The following is a 24915-nucleotide window of genomic DNA, read 5'->3' as shown; positions in this document are numbered from 1 at the left end:
CATCTGAGTTTAATTCTTTGCATGCGTATTTTACCATCATGGCTGTTTATGAAACTTAAGGTATCTGAATACCTTTCTTGTCACTTTTCTTTAAAATGGTTCTGGAGTGAACTTTAAATACATTTTTTGATAGAAAGTGTCTCGAAATGGTGAAAACAGTGACAAATGTTGGTCTATCTATTATATTTTCTATGAAAAAGTCATTTCTATGTCAAATTTTAGGCAAAATTCATGTGATATTCGAAACACGACTGAAAACAATTTTATTAATGAAATACTGTGATTTTCACAGTGCATTTAGCTAGTAATGTTGCAGGTTATGAACCAAAATTTAAAGGATTGCACGATATGTTCATAAGCTACACCAAAATATGTTTAAGTACGTGTGAATTTTTTGAAATTTCATCCTACATTTTGTCAATAAAACACTGTAATTCAAAAAATATATGTGACAGACCTTAGATTTTGGTTCATAACTTCAACAATATATAGCAAAATATCACATTAAAATTTCGTAAGGATGCAATGCATCAATTTTTACAAATCATGTCACAAAGTCAAGTAAAATGTCAAAAATAGCATTCTTCGTAAAACACGTTTAAAGTCTTTATTCGCGTATTACTTGTATGTAAAAACGCAACACTAATGTGAACGTAACTTTGATAACTTTGATTCTAAGCATCATATAAACAAATCAAGGCCCATTTTGGAATCACAACAAATAGGGCTTTTATAAAAAATAAAAAAATGAAAATCCATATTTTCTTCCAAAATGACGTTTTCAACGTGGTCGGATACCTTAATACATAAATAACACATTGAATTTAGCTTTTTCTGGAAATACCCAAGAGCTGTTACACAATCAGTACAGTAATCTTTCAAGTGGCTGCATGGGCTGCAGCTGCGAGCAACTGTGAACTGTGGCATAAGCGGAGATAGACTTGGAAAGTCTGGGGGGGAACTGTCATTATTGCTGGGGGGACACAATGATGATGTCAATTCATATATTTACATATGCATTAGATCAGACGACTCCACCTTTGATGCCCCCGCATCTCCCCCACGAACTGCAGGACTAGAGCAGAGCATTCCACCGCTTGGTCAACACTGGGACACTAAAGCATGATTACTCTGACCGCTTATAAAGCTATTGACCTAGTCATGGCTTCATAAATATTCCTATGGGGAATTTCTAATGAATTGATTTCATGCCAGAATGTGTTGTGTGTGTAGATGTGTAACCCTAACACATTTATGTTGTCTGAGTCTTGGAACTTAACCCCACACGGGTAAAGGGTTTACATCCCGGAAGGGACAGAGCCTGGGTTGTGTCTGGTCTGACAGAGGAGTCTTGGAACTTCAAGAGTCAGAGGTCACCAGATACTTAGAAAGGAGTACGCCTGTGCAAGCACTTACTTTTAAAACATCACTTTTCCTAACATTTACAATAGATGGCGGCACTCTAGTGACAAAAAATAACTGAGAACTTTATTTGACCACTATTTTCTATATTTCTGAATGGAAGAGGTAACACTCCCCTTCCTCAAGGATGTCTTAATGAGATCAGAGGTCCCCAAACAAAATCATTTCTCTAGGGCTCCCTATCTGGGCCAGAAACACCTACACTCAATTTACATACTCACTATCAAAAAATTCGACCAGATTTAATTTGAGCCACTTTTTGAATACTAATACTTGTGCAAGGTGACACAGAAAATCTCTGATTTCAAATTACATTGTTATTTTTTTAAATTGAAAAAACAGCATGTTAAGTAATATGTGAATATGAAGGGGGAAAATGTCTACATTTCCACTTCATTATACAGTAAAACCTCTCTTTTGCTGACACAGGTGGGACAAAAAAATTTGTCTGTAAAAGAGGAGGGACTTTTAATGAGGGGTTCAAAATGCATACTTTTAATATACAAGGGGAAATTATTATTTGGCCGTAAAAGAGGGGTGGCAGCATCTGAGGGATATCCGTTAAGAGGGGTTTTATTGTATTATGAATTTTTTTTTATTAATGGTAGATTTCAAGCAAAGAATCATTTTGAAATTAGATGAATCTTTCTGAATCACACTATGTATCAAAATCAAGGATTAAATACCTCACTCACTACACTTCCAATTTCATAATAATGAATAATTTATTGCATAAGAATGTACTGAGAAACCCAGACATATGATCACCTTGTGTGTAGGGGGTTGCCGATAATTTTCTTGTCAAAAGGAGGTTGTAGTTCAAAAATTTTGAACCCTATGGCTTAAAGCATCGCAAATAGAAAATGCACATTTTGTTCTTATGAGTCCTGTTTTTACTATGTTTTCAGTTATGCGTGTGTGTTTGAGTTTGTTTTGCCCCCCCCCCCCCATGCAATATGTTATATCCACATTATTTCCTAGCTTAAAGGAGTCTTTTCTATATGATATAGCCACAGTGTATGTTTAAAGCTGGGTATGTAATAACTGAGGTAAAAATGACTTGAAGTGAACCATATAACACACGGTTTCGTATGTAATATCCATTATGCATTATATCCAAGGTATGTTATAAGTGTACTCGACTGTAGAACAATCAAGAGACATGTTTCAGAGAGAGAGAAAAAAATTTTCCCGGAGTGGGGGGGGGGGGAAGAGGAAACAATTCCAGAAACCCTAAAAAAGAGGACAAAAGAGCAAATTTTCTAATATGTAGGAAGATGCTTGAAATGACATAAAAAAAGAGAGGACATCTGGCATCCCTATCAGAGCCATTCTTGTTTTGTGTTATACTGGTGCTGCCATCTTTCTTCCATATGAAAATAAAAAATGTCTGGATATTCATTTTTTGCAGAGAGACTTTTTCAAATGGGAGACCAGCTTGCATTTGCACATCAATGTTGAATAACTGCAACCACATTACTGAATTTAATTCCTGATATTCAAAAATATTTGTTTCTATCCAAACCATTCTGGGGAAAAAAAGCTGCTGAGATATATATATATATATATACAAGTATGTATATATAGTATGAGTGGTATATGCCTCAAAGGTCCCAATGTTCTACTATTGTATATGCTGGAAAATATGGTAGTTTCAGCTAAGTAACTCTGTACAAGATTCATCGAACGACTGGTTATTTTGATGAATCTTGTATTGACAAGTGGAGAGGACATTTCTATATGTAAGTAACTCTGCCCTCATGACATGTTTCTACCTTCGACACTTGTAGCAACCAATCACATCATGCTATTTTCTGTGTCGCTTGAACAGGAGTGAACAGTTTAAACATGCAGCCCAGTTAAGAGAGGCTCTATTATACTTCATTTTCTAAAAAATAATAACAATAACTTACAGGCTCTTTTCCATCCATGGCATCCATCCATAATCTCCTGTCTTCTTCGGATAAGGCCTGAAAAGTTAAAACTCCTGGTCGATCTTCCACTGTGACATCGAAACAAAACCTTTTGTCGATAGAGTCAGACATTCGCCTAAAAAATATATGTGTATTTATATAAAAAGTGGCAAATATAAGTGGTCACATGAAAATTATCAGTTCATGATGCAGTATATAAAATGATAATAATTAGGGAAACATGATTTCAATATAGCTTGGCATATAGGAGTAGAAATGTTACATACCTTATACATTCCTTTAAAATGAGTGTCTCTGGAGAAGTCTGCTGAATTCACAAGGAAGGGGGAAAAAAGTAAATTATAAGTTTCACTCCATTAATCAAATTTATTAAAAATATAAAACAGAGAAAATTTAAAAAAATGAGAAGCAAGACTAGATTTCCATTAAATACAAGGCAGGCGTGGATCCAGATCGATGTGTCAGGAGAGATGAATTGTGTAAATTCATTGAATCATCGTGTATTTTATAGCACATACAAATTTTCCCACACTATTTGGTTCTTGGGTGGGACGATCATTCTTATCGCCCCCCTCCCTCCTCTAGATTCGTGGCCTGAGGGAAGGCAGGCACCTTTAGCTGCAAATAGAGCAGAGGCACAGATATCTTCAGCAACAAATGGAACAGAGGCAGGCATCTTCAGATTTAAATGGCATGAAAGCAGACATCACTGTGAATGGAGGGGGAGACAGGTATCTTCTTAAGCTGGAAATGGAGTGGAGGCAAGCATCTTCAGCTGCTAATGAAGATAATGCAGATATCTTTAGCTGCTAATAAAGCGAAGGCAGACATCTTCAGATTTGAATGGAGCAAAGATAGACATCTTCAGCTGCAAATGGAGTGGAGACAGGTATCTTAAACTGCAAATGTAGTGTTGACAGGCATCTGCAGCTATGAATGAGCCAAGGCAGATATCTTCAGCTATGAAAGAAGCTGTATATTTAAATTGAGAAACTTGGGATATGGTTACTTTATTGATCAAGTATGAGAATTTGAGGAGAAGAGTTTTACGAGAAGCTCTTATAAAAACTGTTTTAGATAGGTTGATGGTCATATACCAAAATGAGCACCAGTCTGAGATGGAAACAAGATTATGCTGGAGAATTTCTTTATCAGATTAGTGATTAATTACATGGTAGATTACACAGTCATCAGCAAAAAATCTAGTGGTGCAGTTGCGGGTTTCAGGGAGATCGTCTATATATATTAAGAACAATAAAGGCGAGAGGACCACTCCTTGAGGGGTACCTGAATTTACAGTAGCAAATGATGAGTCATGATCTTTAAAATGTACAAACTGCTTACAATTTTTAGGAAAGCTTCTAACCAACTGAGCAATTGTACATTAAGACCAAGATTTGAAAGTTTAAGGAGAATTCTATAGTGAGGAATTTTATCATAGGCTTTAGAAAAATGCAAGATGATTTGTTGTAACGAATGATCATTGGTTTGTAACTTGTTATCAATGGCTTTGAAAAGGTCATGGATGAAAAGGGACAGTTGGGGATATAGCAGAAAGGGATCGCCTGAAACCATGCTGGTCAGAAAAGAAAAAGTTAATGGAGTCTAAATGGGCATGGATTTCCTTTGCTATAACATATTCGAATATCTTATAACAGGCTGAAGTAATGGATATTGGTCTGAAGTTAAGGGGGTTGGAGAGGGGACCAGAATGTGAATGACATTGGACACTACATCAAGATACACCCCCCCCCCCCCTGCAGTCAATATATTTCCTAAAGTAGAATGTTTTACATTGTGCTGCTACGAGTCCTTGGTTGACTGAAAATATTCTGCAGTACAAATTACATAGTAGTCTTTTATACACAGACGAGTTTTTGTTAAAGTTTTTACCAAGATTGCTCTGTGACGTATGCTACAGTTTTTGACATACTCTGCTTTGGGGCTTCTGCTCAGCAATACCTCAGTGAATGCAATATTAAAATCACACCACAACCCCCCTCACAGTCTGGATCTCACACCATGCAGTTTCTGGTTGTTTCCGACATTGAAAGAGGTCTGTGGCAGAAAATTTATTGAAGATGCTGATGTTATTTCAGCTGTGCAGGGTTCACCAAGGCAGCTTCCAGAAGAAGCCTTCTCTTACTTGCTTTGAAACGTAGATAGAATGATGAAATAATTACATCTCATCTAAGGGGAGGTATTTTATACAAAAAGAATAAATCTCTCTCTCTCAATTTTTGCTGTACCTATATTTCTTGATATTTTTTATGGTTTTACTCTTAGTTTTTATGTAACGTACCTTGTACCTTTGGTAAAGAAGAAATTTGACCACCAAACATTTTATCCTCAGCTACAGGAGCCAGTGGAGATTAGGGTAGATTTAATATGATTCCCTCCTTGCTAATTGAAGGGTAAAAATATTAAATGCTTTAAGTGCCAAAAAAAAGAAAAATTCTAACACTATTTTTCACGTTAAAGTGTCAAATGTGCAATTCTTTATAATGTTGTTAACATGAAAAGTGCCCGGTAGTCCTCTAAGTGGTTCAAAAGAGTGTATAAAGAGCTAGCAAACGTGAACATTCCTATGTGCTGCAAAAATAGTTTTTATGATTTCTCAACATTTTCAATTTTGGCACTTACAGTATTTACCACAATTATTGCCCTCCCATCTAGTGTTTCCCAAAGTGGGAGATACTGCGCCCTTAGGCAAGGGTTGCATGGCCAGGAACTTAAGTTAGAATACCACTTTGTCCCAGACCCATTATGTTGTTCAAATTACCCTGCTTGGGGAAGAGAAGAAGCTATAAAAAATAATTTTCTGAGAAGAGTTGCAAATAAGTTGGGAACACTCTACGCCTGGTCGAATTTCCTCTGAAACAAGGCAATTACAATGCAAGTATCATCTGTGCAATCTTCTATCTTGTTTGGTCAATATTTCCTAACACTATCTTTTAATCATGATTAAAAATATCATTTGTAAGTAACCAGTTTAAGTTGATAAAGTAACAGAAGCATCATAATCACAACTACTTACTGTTTTACCGGTGGTTTGTGAATATGGTACCATGGTGAATTTGCGATTCGCTTTCTGGTACTGGCAAAAATGTTTAGCCCATGTCGTACCCAACGCCTCTGAAAATATAGTCAAGTTTTAAATATTTCATCACAATAAGTAAAATTCTATAAAAGCCATAATATTATTTACACGAGTTTTCAAAAAAAAGTATAATTAAAATGTGTATAACTGAAGGAAATTCATTTTGCATTATTGACAAGACTATTAAAAAATTTCATGAGGAAACCCCATGGACTTCTTGAACATGTAATACTCAGACCATACAGGTAGCGTCAGCATGCACCGATGCAATGCTTTCAAGCAAGTATCATTATTTGTTAGAGGGTAAAATCATCGTTGCCATTTCTGGTTTATCTTGAAAGATTTGGGAAATCAACCAATGACAAGTGTGTATGTAGCTCTGTCAGATCACTCTCACATTGATTCTGTCATTGTCCTCATATGTGGTGCTGGATTTTCCTATAGGCTAGACAAGCTGCAACCTAGGGCCCTGGCATCTGCAGAGGTTATCAAGAATCTTAATCCGTTATTTTTTGGCGACATTTCTCGATGATCAAATTTCACCACACTGAAGTAAGAAGTTTAGAATTTTGTTACCTCACATTACAAATGTTTAAAATGCTTTAGACACACTATATTTTCAAAAGTCAGTTCTTTTTGAAGTTTCAACATTTTCTCTTACTTGAAGAAAAATACTGTTCAAATCATTCTGAAATTTCGATCACGTCAACCCTATGCTTGTACTCACAATTTCCAGTGAAAATTTAATTATAAGTACATTTAAGGGTCTGACAAAAAATTAAATGGGGGAAAAAAGGTTTTTGATCAACCCTGTATCAGTAAAAGGTGAAAATTATTTGTAACTTTCACAAAATACTTTACCAACTTCATGCAATACCTCTGTGCATTTTTGTGAGAGTAGCACGTATTTCATAAAGATATAACTGTTTTCTATAAACATTTCAATTTTCATCATATGCTTTCCCCTTACAACATGAGGAGTTTACAACCAATTTTTATGAACTTTGCAGAAAAATTGGCAATACACATGAGACACACTGCATGCATACTAATTTAGAATGTCATAATTCAATATTTAATGAAATATGAACATTTTTAGAGAATGATTTTTAATCATCCATATATGTGTGTGTGTGGAAAATACCTATTTAATTTTTTTTCATATTTGGGTACTAGATATATAGTGCAACTTCTATAAAAACTGAAAATTCAGAAAGATATACATGATATTGTGAGCTGTAATTTAAGTTACTAGCTGAGACTACCAGGATGATATGGGATTTTCTACAAATTGGCATTCTGAACTTACTCTTTTCCATCAGATACAGATATCCTTGTCTGGTATACATTCTGTTGAGGGAACCTGGGTCTTGGGGTTTCTGAAATATTAACAACATAACACCAATATCATCATACGTAGTATAGTCAACATCGGCATTACATCAGTGAACTAGTATTTCAAAATGTTTATACACTGAATGATGGTTAAAAAATAAAAAAACTCACTTCCAACAATTTTTTCATGAGTTGCTCAGCTTCATTGTGAGTGGCAGAAAAGTTTTCTCGTGTCTAAAATATAAAAATTTGGTTGCAATTCATAGTTATATTATCCAGCTGATAATACTGAAGCGATTAAAATGAAACAATATCATATACATGGTCAGAAAACTATTACATATTTTAATAAATTTGATCTGACTAGAGATGCGTAAATTTCACAAATAAAATATCCAAATTTTTCAACAAAAAATTTCCAAATCGGAAATTTCACATTTATTTGCAAAAATAAAAGAATAAAAATTTTCAATCAACAGTTTTGCATTCATTTGAAAAAAAAAAAGAGAACAACAACAAATACTTTTAATCACAAATCTTGTGTTCAAGCAAAAAAATTCAAATCAAATACTTTGCATTCACTCGAAAGAAAAATGCTCAATTTAAACATTTTTTTGCATATATCTGCAAAAATAATTCTTACTCACAGAGAAATTTTGCATTCATCCACAAAAATATTTCTCAAATCAAAAATTTTAGTACTTTTTTATCAAAAATAGTAAATTTCACATTTATCGCATCTATTCCATAAATATGAAAATTATGTATCCCTACTCATTACCAGAATACATTCCTTCTGTATAACAACTCGATCAACTAATGCAGACATTCCCAGTCCTCTAAACTTCAAGTAACTCCCTGGAAATAAGTAGGAGGGGCTCATGTACCCCACAGAAATCAGACACAACATTTTTCTCATTCCAATTTCTTTGGGTATGAATGCTCCTTCCTTTCTTAGTTTTTTGACAGAGCTCAAACTTTACAAGACCAATTAATTTCTCTTGATCTCTATTCACCATTCACACTACTTCTCAAACGTTTTCATGCGGCAACAATTAAGAAAATTACTGCATAAATAATTCTAAACAATAATAATTACTTTCTGTAGTTTCTTCTGTAAATCAGTCATGAATACTTTTGAATCTTTTGCAACTTCGTGACCTGAAATTTAAAAAAGAAAAAAATTAGGCTCACTTAGGAAAATATTGAATTATCAAAAATTCCATCACTCTTAGTACATTTTTTAAATCTATCAATTCTTCAATTAGTTTGGTAAATACGACTATGAGAGTGCCAATAAAAAAAAAGATGATTTATTTACTAACAAACTGTGTTAATCAATGGTCCACTTTGATATGGGCTTTTCTGAAGTGCCTGCCCCATTGACATTGACTTGCTTGCTCAGCATGTTTGCCATTCTCTGAAGATGCGATAGAATCCTATTTTTTGACAGTTTTCAAAACTGCCTCCATCATCTTCAGAACTGACACTGATGAGATAATGACATGCTGACACTCGTATTTTGATATATACCCCCTCCCCTGACACGACTTCTTCAGAACCATAAATGAGAGGCAAAATCACTGACAAATCAGCTTTTAGAGCGAGAGATGTGCTGAAACCTTCCTTTTGACATTGCTTTTGAAATAATCTTCAACTTGTGATTCAGAATCACACTTATGGCGAGCGGGATCATGGGCCAACAGTTTTGATTTTGTTTTAGGGGATAGCCAAAATTGCATGAGACATTGGCATGTTTGCACTACATACAGGATGTGGTCATCATGATGGATTAATCGCAGGGACCTGGGTTCGATTCCACCAGAAGGCTGAGAGGTAGATAGCTGAAGTTAGTTTTTCAGCTTCAAGCAGTGAATGAAAGCCAGTCTTCCATTTAAAATGTCTCTTAAAGACACGACACAGCAGGTAGATCCACAACACAATACAGATAACAATCAATAATACGCCAGCTCGCCAATCTGGCCCGTCCAGTAACTAATGGCATTTTCTTATTCTTTATTTCGCTGGACCACTTTTTTATATTAAAATATATGTGTAAAAACATGTACCATGAATACACAGATAACAGGGGTGGAAAATGCGAATCTGATTTTTGTAGCAAAAAAAATAATTTTTGTAACACTTTAAAATTTTGGCAGTGAATAAAATACACAATTTTTATATACATATATGCAGTAGCATACACAGGATTACTTTTTACTTCACAAAAAACAGTGTTATCTCAGTTCAGAAGAAAGGGGTGCCCCCTCCCCAAGGCACAAAATACATAGAGATTTCCTCTAGAATTTTTTTTTAATTTTTAAATCATTAAAAAATTTGAGACTTTAGCATAGAGACATTTTAGCGTGTCGTATTAATATTTCAAAAGTAGTTTGAAAATGAGTGTTTTTAGACAGAATTAATTTACCTTGTAAACTTGGTAATCACTAATCAAAGAAAAAATCACTACTTCAAACACTCATTAGGAAAGTAATTATTTTTCTTGTTTTTGCGGCTGTTTTCTTCAGTTTCAAGCATTTCTGAACGTTTGATCTTGCTTCTTTTACCAGAATTTGCCCATTTGATATTTAAAGAAATAAGTGCTTCTTTTTGAGTTTGCTCTTGATCATTACCTCAGTTTGATTCAACATACTTTGAGATAACTTCTTTTGTGGGGTCATTCTTAGAATATTTATTAGAAATTCTAAGAAATTCAATAGATTGATTACGATAACTATAACTAACTAAAATATTAATTAACTTAACATACAGACTTAAATTATTTTTAATTAGAACTACAGAAATAAAAACTATAAAATAATGATTAAACTATTAGAAATTAAATAGAATGATTATATTTTTTACAAAAAATTCAATCCGAGTACATCTGTTTTCACTCCCTATTTTTTATTTATTTCGTAACCTTTTCCTCATTTCATTACTTTTCCATGATCATAAACGTCCTGAATTTACCGACAGCGTTTGCGTCGCAACTCCTGATGGCGAAGACACATTTGTCATTGCTGTTTTTCCAGCCACTGTGGTGATGGTCGAGTGGTCATAGTGACGGGCTCGCATCGCGAGGATCCGGGTTCGAACCCCACCGGCGCCACAGTGGTGGTCGGCTGAAGTTGGTTTCCTGCGGTTTCCAACTTCAAGGCGCGAATGCGAGCCGATCTCCCCGTTAAAAAGTCTCGCCACAGAGAGCAGCAGGCGTACAACATAACAAATATTCAATCATTACACTTCACTCACAATTTGAAGTACAGATGGCAGCACTAAAATATCAATCACAACACTAGCTACACACTCAGACTGTTAGGTGTACACACTCACTTTGTTCCAGACTCTGCCACGAAGCTGGGCTGGAAGAGATCTCGGCAACGGGATAAGTCCAGTGGCAGAGCACCTTGCGTTCATTCATTCATGCTGTTTTTCCAGTGCAATAATATGTTCTTACATGAACGTTTTCATTTTGTTAAAGAGATACACGAATGTTTAAAAAATAATTAATGTAAGGAACGCATAAATCAAAAGAGTTAACTTTTTTTCATAAAAATATAGCTAGAAACAGCAACTTAAGGATTTTTTTTCCATGATCGTAGTTGTTCTACGAAGAGCAGAAATTCACAGTTTGACTCTATTTTATATGTCGTTGGAAGTATGGGCGCCGAATCCTGGGGAGGGGGCATCAAGCTAACTCCGTTTGTGGCTCAAGAAGTCAAATTGTTGGGGAGGACAAATGATGTTATCGAAAAGCGAACTTCTATTGTGATGCAACTTCAAAGTTTCTCAAGGGAAAATTTTGTTTTTCGCACATGATGGTGCAGAGTTGGAGAATTTTGGCATTTTAGTAGCAAAATGTAGCAAACAGCCAGAAATTGTAGCAAAATGTAGCAGACGGAAATTGTAGCAGCTTTTAGCAGATTTTCCACTCCTGAGATAAAAACATGAAGACAAACAAGGAGGAAGACAAATGATGGGGAGAACCATGAAACTCCAAAACTTGATGCCCCCCCCCCCCCCCACCAAATTATTCTGCCCAGAGCAGTTGCCCTCTCTGCTCTCCCTCTAGTTCTGGCCCTGAGTAGATGAACTATTTACAATTAGTAAAGTATTGCACCGCATTAATAACTTTTATTTTTGTTTATCAAATTATTTCTCACATTATCTGTATACCTATGCAGTACAAAAATAATAATGCTCTATCAATGCAACATTTACGTTAATGATTTGCATCATAAGTTTAAGCGATGTCTTAACAACGTTGAAAATCATCATTTAAGTTTTGCAATTGCCATTGGCAATGGGTTTTTGCAAATTGTGAAAATTCATACTCTTCTTCAAATATCAGGGGTCTGTGCCCAGTCAAAATTTGGGCCTGTTTTCTGGACCCTTCACAAAATTCCGGATATAAAAAACTGACCCTTTACAAAATTCTGCATCTAAAAAAACAAACCCTTCATAAAATTCCGGACCTGAAAAATGGACCGTTCACAAAACAAAAATTAATGAACCCTAAATTTGGAATTAAATTTCTTTTGTGTAGATTAAACTAGATTACTTTGCTTCCCGCAAAATTAACGATCCTTTTTATAAAAATAAGGGTAAGCTTTATAAAAACAGGACGTCACAAATAAAGTCTGGACAGACTCCTGAATATTATACTCTCATTTAAAAGGTGTATAAATTTCTATGATAAAGTTATAAAAAAATATACATATATATTATTTATTCAAATATATTCTAATTTAGAAGATACAACAAATTTAAAAGGTAGCAGATTTAAAAAAAAGTAGATGGCAGCATCAGTCTCTGCAATACATTTTTAGAACGGCTAAAACGAACATAATGACTTGTGCTAGCCATCCCCCTTTCTCCCTTCTCTGGTATTTATACTACCAAAGGGTATCTCATATGGTGCAGGATGGAAAGCGGCCAAAGAGGAAAGAAGAATACAGAGCTCTCTCCATGGAAAGCACTGCCAAACCTTGACCATATGAACAGTATTTTATAGAATTCTTTTTTTTTTTATCAATACTTCCAAAAATTACTTTTGTAATTTATTAAATTCATTTCAAAAATAAAATAAAAATAAATCCAATGGTATTAAGTTGACATCAAATCCATTAAAAGAATTAAATTAATGTCTTGTGATTTTCGGGGGGGGGGGGAGCGCCTAATGGCTCCTTTACGAGCCAGCCCTGATATTCCTCCACTTCACTTTCAAAGCATAAAAATTCCAATTATGAATCAATATCAGGATATGTCTGGCCTGCCAAATCTTTTGGCCCACTTTTAAAAAAGTTTGTCCACCACTGGACTGGCCCATGCATTTTCTGAATAGATTTTTATTTATTTATTTCAACCCGATTCTCATGTAGAAAAAAACTTATTGAGAGCGTAAACAAAATTTGCTCACCTTCATGGTAAAACGTCAACCATCCATACATAAAACTGAGGATCTAATAAAATATGAAATGAAATTAATAACAGAAATTCAACTGATACATTCATTCATAACATTCAATGTGTAAAAGTTTATCAGAAGAGAATCGCACATTACATGTGAAACTGAAGAAAATAAATATGCTTGAATGATCCTTTTTAAAGAATACTAGGTATAATATTTGGCGCTCCCCAGATTTTCTCCCATGTACTGCAAACATTGAAGAACTTGCAAACCACTGTAAAGGAATAAACATGTCTGAGATGCAATGTTTGGGAACCACGGTAGCCAAATCAAACATTCTGAAAGTCATTGTCGGAGTTTGCCAGACAGTTTTTTGCCCATTTCGAGCATTTGCCCAGCTCCGATGTATTTTCAAAGTATGCTATCGTTCAATCCTGGTCCTGTTTGGTAGCCGCTGTTGGGATCGAGTGGTCACAGCTGCTAGCATAACCCAGGTTTTCTTCAACCACCTACTGAATTTTTTCATTGAGACAAGACAGAGCGGCGGGCCATGATGTGATAAGAAAGAGGCAGTCCTGTTTGGTATATATGTAAAATCTGGCGACGATCAGTCCAAAATTGTAGATTTGTATAGAGAAAATACACACACTTAGACAGAAAATCAATTTCATATATATATATGGGCCAATCAAATTAAACCTGTCAGAGTAGATTTATTAAAAGAAATGAAAAAAATACATCAGATGGTGATGCAAAATCAAGCAAAGCAACCTATAAGAGAGCCAGAATGCAAATGTGTTCATTAGAAAAAGTCACCACAATTTAGAGGTTCTTAACCAGGAGCTGTGAAAGAAAAATTAACTTATCACCACACAGTATGTTCTGACACATATTCTGCAAAGCAGTTCTATGACTCCTTGCCTAACAAAGGATCCAGGGCCTTCATCTTATTGGTGCAAGGGGACCACTGAACGAAAAAAGTTAAGAACAACCCTGCCATAGGAACACACCTTGATTCAATAAACTTTTTTTTTCTCAAATCAACACGGTTCTCGATCATCTTTATCAGTAACTACCCAATTAGCTTTTTTCATACACGATTTATCAAGCGGTATCTGCAAAAATGTCCAAACTGATATAATTTTTCATGCTTTTGACAGGGTGCCATACAATAAACGCCTACTTAACTCCAAAACCTTGGCCTATGTGTTCAACTGCTTAAATAGGTGGAAGCCTTCCTCACCAACTGCAGTCAGTTTGTCTCCTTCAAGGGCCAAAATTCCCCATTTCTCCACGTTAAGTCTGGCACCCTCAGGGTTCGGTCCTCTTGCCATTATTATTTTTATTTATATTAATAATCTTCCTAATTTCATCAATTGCCATATCAAACTCTTTGCAGATGATTGTGCCATCTACCAACCAGTGCACAACAAATCCGACCAAGCATCTCTCAAAAATAACCTAAAACAGTTTTTTTGAAAATTACTCACAAAAGACTTTCCCTCCATTCTTCTCTTTAATCACCAAAGTTCCTAATTATAGATATTTGGGTGTAGTTATTTCTGCCAACCTCCGTTGGAATCTACATGTTGATTACGTCTTTCATAAGTGTCTCCAAAGCTATTTTCTTCCTTGAAACCTCAAAAACTCCACCTGTAACCTCAGACATCTATGCTTCCAAACCTACATCCTTCCTGTACTGTCATATGCCTGTGAAATCTGGGACCCCCCCCCCCATACTCTCTCAAACATAGATAAATTAAAATTTATTCAAAATAAATTCTAACAAATTCTTAACTGTTGGTCATCCTCTGCCTCTGTCACTGAACTCAAGCGCCAACTCAATATTCAACCACTTTCCACCTATAAACATATCTCTCGATTAACTTTCCTTTTCATGGCCATTTTCATATCGACACTTCCTATTTTTTAACTCCAGCCTCATACTTTTCCAATAGAATTAACCATTCCCATAAATTGAAACCCATCTTTGCATCCACTGTCCATATTCCTCTGCAGAACCTCTAATGAATTGGTACATATTGGAATGTGCGTGTATGTGTAGTAAAACCTGACAAGTAAGGTAAACCTGAAGTTTGTTTTTGTGTAATGCTTGTTATGTGTAGTGCTGCCACTTGCAACCAGTTTTTCTAACTATGAGTGAAGTGTAATGATTGAATAATTGTATCATTGTGGGGCCTGTTGCTCTCTGTGGCGAGACTTTTTAATAGGGGAGATTGGCTCACATTTGCATTTCGAAGTTAGGAACCACAGGAAACTAATTTCAGCCGACCACCACTGTGGCGACTGTGGGGTTCGAACTCGGATCTTCGCGAGTCCGTTACTATGACCGCTGGATCACCACAGCGGCAGCGAAGAATGACCGGCAGAAGTTTTACGAACGTTTCGGACACAAAAAAGGTTTAAAAAACACGGTCTAATCACTCCTGCCAACGCGGTTTACCTAGCCCTCTATCGATAGAAATTTTAACTGAATTTTTTTTCCAAACAAAAATATAAAAAACCCTTTTTTGTGAGAATAACTTTTTTGCAAACCACATCCAAATACATAAATTCCTTCAATTTTCAGGAATTTTTAAACTATTTACGAATTTATGGGACACCCTGTATATGCTCACAAGACCAAGGAAGCTGGAGGTTCGAAAGTTTGAGAATCACTGCTTGAAATTATGTGTTCCGAACTTTAGATCCAACATAAAGGGGTTATCATAATGTTTATGACACCTTCGATTTCAATTATTTTGGCCCAAATTCCATTCATTCATAGCGATATTTGGCAGAGAAAATTAATCAGTAGGGCTAGGAACGTTATGACCTAAAAACCGACGACGGAATAAGCTCCGTAAAAAGAAATGCACGCCCTAAAAAAATTAAAATCTGTCGTAAAAACCTAAAAATATGCTTTTATAAATAAGCTGACCATATTTCTTTGAGGAAATTACGGGATATCACCAATCATTGTCCAAAATGATGCCAAAGGCACAGAAATAAAATTTACAATTGTTGCTAATATCGCCGAAAAAATCGTCAATCATTGTCAAAAAAAAAAGATGCCAAAGATAAGTAAAATTCTCAATTATTGTCAATATTTTAGAAAAATTGGCCAGTTGTGGGAAATGAAGCTAGTGAAGAGTGGCTTGTGGAGGGATTCCTATTTATTGTTCTGCTGAAACGTGCAAAATAATGCTCTAAAACAGTGGTTCCCAACCGGGGGTGCGAGATGGAAAGAAAATTACATGTTGACTGATTATTCAGAAAAATTAAAGTCAAGTCGCACTGCTCTGGGGATGCGGGAAGGAAAAGGGGGTTGTGAACCACTGCTCTAAAATATGAAAATATGCCATAAATTCTGAAAATCATAAAAAAAATACCTTAAAATTACAGTAAATCATGGAAGAGAGAATGCTCTATCACGTAAAAATAGAGAAATATTCAAAAATATAAAAAAAAAAATATGCAAAGTCATAGAAATCTTAATTTAATATAAAAATTAAATCAGTAAATGCAGTATCAGTAATTCAATAACTCACCGTTTCCACGAATTCAAATTTCTTCCTTTCCTGGACTTCCTGCAGGAACATTACATATTCCAGGGAGGCCTGGAAGAAATGCTTCTGCTCCATTTCCAGACTTGCATCTGCCTGCATCATGAAGATAAAAATTTATAAATGTTGTTTATTTAAGAGATGTCGTTTTTAAAGTAAATTACTTTTAAACACTAAACTAAAAAAAGTGATATGACAGATATACAGTCGAATCCCGTTATAACGAACGCCAAGAGATCGGAGGAATTACTTCGTTAAAACGAAATTTCGTTACAAAGGAATTCCAGGTTACCTAGCATTGTTCCTATGTAAACTTATTTGGGGGATTAGAAAAGTGTTCGTTAAAACGAGATTTTCGCTATAACGGTATTCGTTACAACGGGATTCAACTGTAGTTTCTAGAATGAACGCAGTATACACCATTGCAAATGACAAACAAGTCGCTATGTACCAATGTTAGTAACTACGTTACAGTTAATGAAGCAGAAGTAAAGTATATTGAGCAATGAAACGGGATTGTGATCACTATCCTCACAAAACGTTACACATGCATTTCTGAGCGTATGAAGTTGAGAAGATCTTTTTGATAAGAGAGCGATTTTAAAACCATAAAACCTATAGATGCGCTTTGGTACATAAGCGTTATGTACTCAGGAGATGCTGCCATTTATATTGCAAATCAGAAATGAGAGACTGTTGATTGGTGAATATTTAATCCCCCCCCCCCCCCAAATTTCATGGGTGCGATTCCCGTTGGAATATTCTTTGTGCTTTTGCAATTTAGCTATTCGCAAAGAAATTGTTACGGAATCGGAGAAGGAATTGGAAAAATCGACGCCATGTTTTGGCGATAAACTTTCGCGACATATATGATTCAAGAGACACTAGTGTTTAATTATTATTATTTATTTATTCGTTTGCGATATTAGAGGTTTTAAACTCGTTATTTGGGGACGTCATTGGTGGGTTAGCACTCGTCATACATTTGGCGACATTGACAAATTAATCTTAGCCGACACCACTGCACGATCGCGGGGATTTATCGGGCTTATTGCGATGGATAGCGCGGTAAAAGTAAAAGATTTTTGAGGCAAAATCTAGCTCGAGAAAATCCGAAAATCGATTCGTTAATAAATTCGTGACCTCTCTCTAATTTTGTGACTTTTCCGGAACTTCATGACTTTTCTATGATGTCAGAAACCCTGGTAATGCATGTGTCTCGTGTGAGAGCTTACAGTGACTCATAAATAAGCTTGGGCTTACGAAGTACGAAAGCCTGGATAACCAAGCGGAGATCGGGATGCAGTTCGGAAATAAAATTCATATTCCTCCGTGGGGAATCGAACCACCAATCTCTCACTGTCCGGGCGTGAGCTTTATCCGTTCTAACCAGCTTAGGCTTCTTTGTCTTCTGAACCAACCAAGAGCTCGGTCTATCACCATTATGGGTAATTTAGTATAGTTTTATCCGAAGATGTGCCCAGGGTTCCATATCGGAAAAGGCAAGACCGGTCTTAGAAATTCTATCATCTGAGGCTAATAATACTTTGCCGCCCTTAAGATACAGAAAAGTTCTCTTTCTTCACCTCTATTACCTTCATACAGTGGTTCCCAAAGTGTTGGTCACAACCCCCCTGGGGGGGGGGAATGATTTAAGATGTCTCGAGAGAATTTCCTACATAAAAACGTACTGATGAGAGTAAATATATCAAATCGATATAATAACTGTTCTTTGGTGAGGGAGGGTGGGTTCTACACTGGGCGCACTTGTTTACATTTTTTCCTACGGGTTTTGGAAAAATGTCCGCCCTTCAAAGGGGGCTAGCCGAGCTATTTGGCACATATCCAGTCAAATCTCGATCAGTCGAAGTGCAGCAGCCGACAGAAAAAAAGTTCGAATTAGCGTTACTTCGACTTTCGGACAATTCCTATTTCAGAGCGATTTATTAAAATAACAGCTATATTTACGAATATCGTGTCAGTAAAACATGTCAAAGTACTGGAGATGAAGAAATTCGAAAAGATAAGTTATTCTAATTTAATCATTCAATTATTGAATGAAAAATTTGGAAATAAATTAGACGTGCACAGACTGTATCATCGGAAACGGAAGCATATACACATGATACTCGTATGAATGAAACGAATTGTAAATAAAGTGTATACAAGATTATTTCTGTCAAAATATGCAGAGAGTGATTGTTTTTTATTTTTTCTCCCCTTTATCTGTCCTTCCTTCGTAAGAAAGTCGGGCTAAATGAATCTGCTGAATTCTATTGATAAATTCTATTGACAAATGCCGAACTCCATTGACAAATGCCGAACTCCATTGACAAATGCCGAACTCCATTGACAAATGCCGAACTCCATTGACAAATGCCGAACTCCATTGACAAATGCCGAACTCCATTGACAAATGCCGAACTCCATTGACAAATGCCGAACTCTATTGCTAAATGTGAAATTCTATTGCTAAATGCCGAATTCTATTGCTAAATGACGAATTCTATTGCTAAATGACGAATTCTATTGCTAAATGACGAATTCTATTACTAAATGCTAAATTCTATTGCTAAATACTGGATTCCATCACTACATGCTGGATTCTATTGCTAAATACTGGATTCCATCACTACATGCTGGATTCTATTGCTAAATACTGGATTCCATCACTACATGCTGGATTCTATTGCTAAATACTGGATTCCATCACTACATGCTGGATTCTATTGCTAAATGCTAAATTCTATTGCTAAATACTGGATTCCATCACTACATGCTGGATTCTATTGCTAAATGCTAAATTCTATTGCTAAATGCTAAATTCTATTGCTAAATGCTAAATTCTATTGCTAAATGCTAAATTCTATTGCTAAATGCTAAATTCTATTGCTAAATGCTAAATTCTATTGCTAAATGCTAAATTCTATAGCTAAATGCTAAATTCTATTGCTAAATGCTAAATTCTGTAGCTAAATGCTGCATTCTATTGCTAAATGCTAAATTCTATAGCTAAATGCTAAATTCTATAACTAAATGCTAAATTCTATAACTAAATGCTAAATTCTATAACTAAATGCTAAATTCTATAACTAAATGCTAAATTCTATAACTAAATGCTAAATTCTATAACTAAATGCTAAATTCTATAACTAAATGCTAAATTCTATAACTAAATGCTAAATTCTATAACTAAATGCTAAATTCTATAACTAAATGCTAAATTCTATAGCTAAATGCTGCACTCTATATATAACTAAATGCTATTTTTTTAAAGTTGTCTCATTCCTGAAAACTTTGACTTAAAGGGAGAAAACTTCGAGTTGAAGAAAAATTCTAATACCAGAATACGGAAAAACGTTCTGGGGCTGAGTGAAAACTTCGACTTAAATAGATATTCGAGTTATCGCGAACTGACTGTATATTATATCATACAACGCATTAAAATTTCACATAAAATTTACTAAAAATAATTTGCAAAAAAAAAAACAGCTCATTCAATCAAGTATCACAAATATGCTTTGGCGCACTTCTGTGAGAAAACATGAAAATTAATATATTTATTATGAATCCAGCAAAAAATGCATTATTCATAGAAAAAATCCATGAATCGCTCTCCTCCTTTTCTAGTTTTGAAACCGTGATTCTCCGCGTTATGCTGCCCACAAACGTGCCCAGCATAAAAATAAGTTTTTCCCTACCTTTTTATTTATATGTGCTGCGAAATTTTCCAGCGAGGTAACAGTTCTGAGTTCATACGTTTGTGACCAGAGGCGTAGTACGCAAGAGAGGACATGGGGGGGCCAAGACGATCAAAAATTAAGAATATTTTCAAAAATATTTCAGTAAAAAATTAAAATATCGGAAGAAAATACTCTTATACTGCATGTTATCTTAATCCATTTCCGTTAATTTAAAATGCTTTTTGAAGGAAGGTTAGTATAGCTCAAAATTTTTGTGTGAGATATTCCTTGTGCTCCCCAAACACTGCTCCTCTAAAGAGCTCGTGAACAGGGTGCAGGGTGTTGTAATGTGATAGGTCTTTTAATATGGTGCAACTTGGGTAAGACCCAAATTCTATTACCAGTCACTGTACCTCTTGATCATTGTTTGGCGTAGCATAACCTTGATGGTTCTTGCACCAATAAAAATCAAACTCCAATCCGAAAAGGTGCATATGCACCCTCTAATGGTTGATAGCCCTTACCGCAGTAAATACCTCTAGAAAATATGATATTTGTTTTTGGTGAAGTGTTGTTATGCACTCTCCAAAAACACCTGCTACCGCCTTTGCTATTGCGATTCGACCGCACGTTCTATGATCGAAAATGCTTATTTAGGTGTCTTATATCACCTCTTAAAAGTTTGTCCCATGAATTTAAAATCGCTCTATATTATATGTGAGATACACAAAAATGAACTAGAAAACCCCTTCCGCGCCACCTATCAAATGAAAATGTTAAAATTTTTCGATTAAAATCAGTGACGGGATTTTAGTTAATGTGCATGAAAAACAATATGATATTAGTTAACATTTTTGCAAGCAATAATAATTACTTAAATTATCAAGTTCGCTTGAAACTTCAACACTTGTTATTAGCATGCGGTAAAATACCGTTAGTAAAACTCGCAAAATGCAGTCCTAGGTTTCCTGTGGGATTGGAATCACAAAAGAACATGAAAACGAGGGACGGCTATATTTTGTGAGTTTTACTAACGTTATTTTACCGCAAACAAAGAACAACTGTCAAAATTTCAAGGCAAACTTGATAATTTAACTAATATTATTGCTTATAAAAATATATTTTAACTAATATCATATTATATTTCTTTTTTCATGCGGCACATTAATCAAAATCCGATTGCTAATTTCAATCGAAGAATAATAATAGTTTTATTTGATAGATGGCAGAAAAGCGGTTCTAGTTCATTGATGAGTTTCTCACATGTATTATACTGTGCTGTATAACTGTTTTCAATATTCTCCTAGAAGACATATTTTTGCTGATGAAATTTTATTTTTACCCGTTTATTGGTTACGGAAAAAAGTGCTTAAGAAGGAGCAACATTTATTCGTGGCAATTTAGTTTACAAAACGTGGAGTCTGAGAATGCTTCCGAGTACACAGAGTTTTTTTTTTGCTGCGCAGAAAAAAATTTCCTATATTGTATAAGACCACATGTTATTTTGTCATTCCGCAGCAGATATCAAAATTCAGTGAGCAGAGAAACAGGTCTGTGCAGGTGAAATAAAAGACAATGTGCTCTCTATTCTGGGGGGGGGGGGGGAGTGAATGGACACTTTTCACGGCCCTCTCCTCCATATTGGAACTAGGCTGCTTTAAAACAGATCCTTGGTGGGGTCTCCTCTATAGTGAATTTATAGTGTAAAAAACAAACAACGAGGTTTGTTCCGGGCATCCTGCCAGCCCTACCCTTGTGGGGGTAATGGTACTCACTTGAACCACTCGGGATGGATATTTTATTTCGTGCTCAGGAGATATTCACCGAAAATTCAGTTGAGCACCCAATGGTTCAATGATTAGCATCACGATTATATCAATAAAAGCCATATGTCAGAGTTGTTGTACGGGTGCTGTTTGTCTGGTGATGGTTAAAATCAAAGCTCTGGATTGAATATGCCTTCCAATATAGTTCATAGGGCTCCAATTTCGTGAGGCCCAACCAGGAGTTCAACCGAGCACGGACAGAGACCCATGACCCCACATCTCACAGTGGGGTCCCCCACGCTGAGATCTTTGATGGGCCCCCAAGCCAGACCCTTCACGGGTTTCTCTGATATGAATTTTTTTTAGCGTAAAAAAAAAAAATAGAATCACCTGATGAGGATCATCTCGAGCCTCCCCCGGGTAGGTAGGGACCTTAGTTGAATAGGAGCTTCCACGATAAGTCTGGCACAATGATTTACGATAATAAATATGTAAAATAAGAGGTGCCTTCTTCATTAAGCCCTCTTTCATTTTGCCCTGGATGTTACAGCAGTAGGGACACACTTTTTTTAAAATATAAATATTCAAAAATTTGTTTGATTTCTGTTGAACAGTCTCATTATCATCAAGGGTTCCACGAGAAACTTTACGTTGCAAACCCCTGAGACATAGAGAACAGATATAGGTATACAGAAATGGGCGGTCAGAACTATGGCCCCACACGGGTGGGGCTGACAGGGCTCTAGCCCTGGGGCAAGGGACGATTCTCACCTTTTTTTTTTGCTTTTCACGCTATAAATTAACTATAAAAGGGCCTGTGAAGTGTGTGACCGGGGGCCGCGTAAGAGATCCCAGCCTAGGGGCCCTAGTCCAGGATGTAGGGGCCACGGTCACAACATTGTGGAGCCAAACAGCAAAACACTACATTCTTCTAGTATGGTATTGGCTGAAAGGAGCATTTGTCAGAAGATGAACCAGGAATCGAAACTTTTGCAGGGGGGTTCGACTAAAGAAAGGTAAACCAATTGTAAAAATTTTGATGAAGAGTGAAAAGATCCTTAACAAAAGAGAGAGAAGGAACCTCTCTAATATTTTTTTTCTTTCAGGGACCAGCTTTTCTAGAGATACGTCACACTTTTTGGAAGTGCTAGAAAAAAGGTGTGTTGAAGTGCATTGAATTATGCATTGAATAGCATTCCAACACTGAAAAGTATTGCATGTACCTGCGCTTATTTATCCAATCGCGCTTTCCCTTGAAAGTTATTCCGATATGTAAAAATTCGCGACAGTGAAAACACCGTCATAATGAATCTGTCAAAAAAATTCGTCCTAGGCTGCCTGATCGCCTCATGCCTGGTCTCTAAATACTGTAGGCTAGTTTAGTTTCCCAGAGGGTGTGCCACGGCACCGTGAGATTGGTCAGGGGTGTCACGAGATATTATTGGGATAAAATTATGTTTAAAAGTACGTGGTAATACGCCCGCGATTTGTGAACAATGTAAACAGCACTTTGAAGCGCCGCCGAAGTCTGCCAACGACGGACAAAGGCGCCGAACGATATTTTAACATTTGCAACGGTACCGTAAACGTGAAAAGTTTGGTAATCCATGCCGTCGTTTTCGGTTGAGACGATCTTTCTTATTCTTTTTTGACTGATCCTATGTGTCATCGAGTATATATATATATATTTTGATCGCACTTAGAAATCATTACGGCATCAAACAACTATGACATTCATTACTGTGTGTTTTACATAACAGAAATATTTAAAAGTTCTTATTTTACACCGCGTCAAATAAACAGAGAGATACGTAAATTTCAGAAATAAAAAAAAAATTCAACTTTAGCAAAATAAAAAATTCGCAAAAATGAAGAAATAAAACATTTCATGCTAAGAAAATTACATTCATTCGAAAAAAAGAACATTTTTGATCAAAAGTTTTGCGTCCATTAGCAAAAAAAATTTTTCTAATCAAAATTTTGCATTCATCCGCACAATAGTTTTTCAAATTAAAAAAAAATTGTATTCATCCACAAAAAGAATTCTCAAGTAAAAATATTTTGAAAAAAAATAATTGCATTCACATCTGCAAAAATATTTTCAAATGAAAGAAAAATTTTGTTTAATTTTATAAAAAAAATTTACATTTTTATTCGCGAAAACGATCTTAAACCAACAGCACCAATTTTTTTTTTTATAATTCCACTAAATTGGCCAAGTATAAAAATAGATTTATCTGCACAGCAAAACACAGATGAATGGGGAACTCCATAGATCAATGCCTGACATCCATGCTGCATGAATGTCAGGGAATGTTGCGAAATTCATTAAAGTAATGTATTCAGTTGAAAATTCTAGATTTCAAGTACTCTGCAAAACTACGTAGAAAAAAAATCAAAATTTTTGACATTCATTCATAAAAAAAATGCCAAATTTCGCATCTATTTCGTAAATACGAAAATATTACGTATCCCTGAAAAAAAAACTAATAAGTCAACATCAAGCAAGGTCTCTCAACAATCAACAGGTTCAGAGGCTATGATGGATTTCCTTTTTTCACACAGACAGATTGCTTCGCATACTGCGATGTTGGTTAAACTGAGATTTGTTCCTCTCAACAGGGTAGGGCCAATTTCATATAATTTACATGGCGTTGCGACAAAAAACGCAAGCTGGCCTCATATAAATAGGTCTC

At 35.6% G+C, this 24915-nt stretch overlaps 1 protein-coding gene across 4 annotated transcripts in view; it reads right to left on the bottom strand.

Annotated features, from left to right (window-relative positions):
• Positions 1-24915, bottom strand: part of Graf (GTPase regulator associated with FAK) — a 168637-nt gene that overhangs the window by 32772 nt on the left and 110950 nt on the right. For 3 of the 4 annotated variants that reach the window (XM_089240022.1, XM_089240021.1, XM_089240024.1), the window contains 8 exons: positions 16756-16866; positions 13214-13256; positions 8891-8952; positions 7963-8025; positions 7766-7835; positions 6394-6491; positions 3623-3663; positions 3336-3471 (listed from right to left, as the gene is read on the bottom strand). In XM_089240022.1, the coding sequence (XP_089096148.1) occupies positions 3336-3471; positions 3623-3663; positions 6394-6491; positions 7766-7835; positions 7963-8025; positions 8891-8952; positions 13214-13256; positions 16756-16866 (624 nt within the window). The remainder of the gene's footprint in view (positions 1-3335; positions 3472-3622; positions 3664-6393; positions 6492-7765; positions 7836-7962; positions 8026-8890; positions 8953-13213; positions 13257-16755; positions 16867-24915) is intronic. The other variant, XM_089240023.1, reaches the window with a different exon arrangement.

The sequence above is a fragment of the Pholcus phalangioides genome, unplaced genomic scaffold (genome assembly GCF_987345545.1).
Source record: "Pholcus phalangioides strain wild (caught in Gottingen) unplaced genomic scaffold, Ppha-v1.0 ptg000012l_1, whole genome shotgun sequence".
In the NCBI taxonomy this organism is placed as follows: domain Eukaryota; kingdom Metazoa; phylum Arthropoda; class Arachnida; order Araneae; family Pholcidae; genus Pholcus; species Pholcus phalangioides.
Note: the sequence above shows the minus strand (reverse complement) of the source record. Positions and strands in the feature narration are given on the sequence as shown.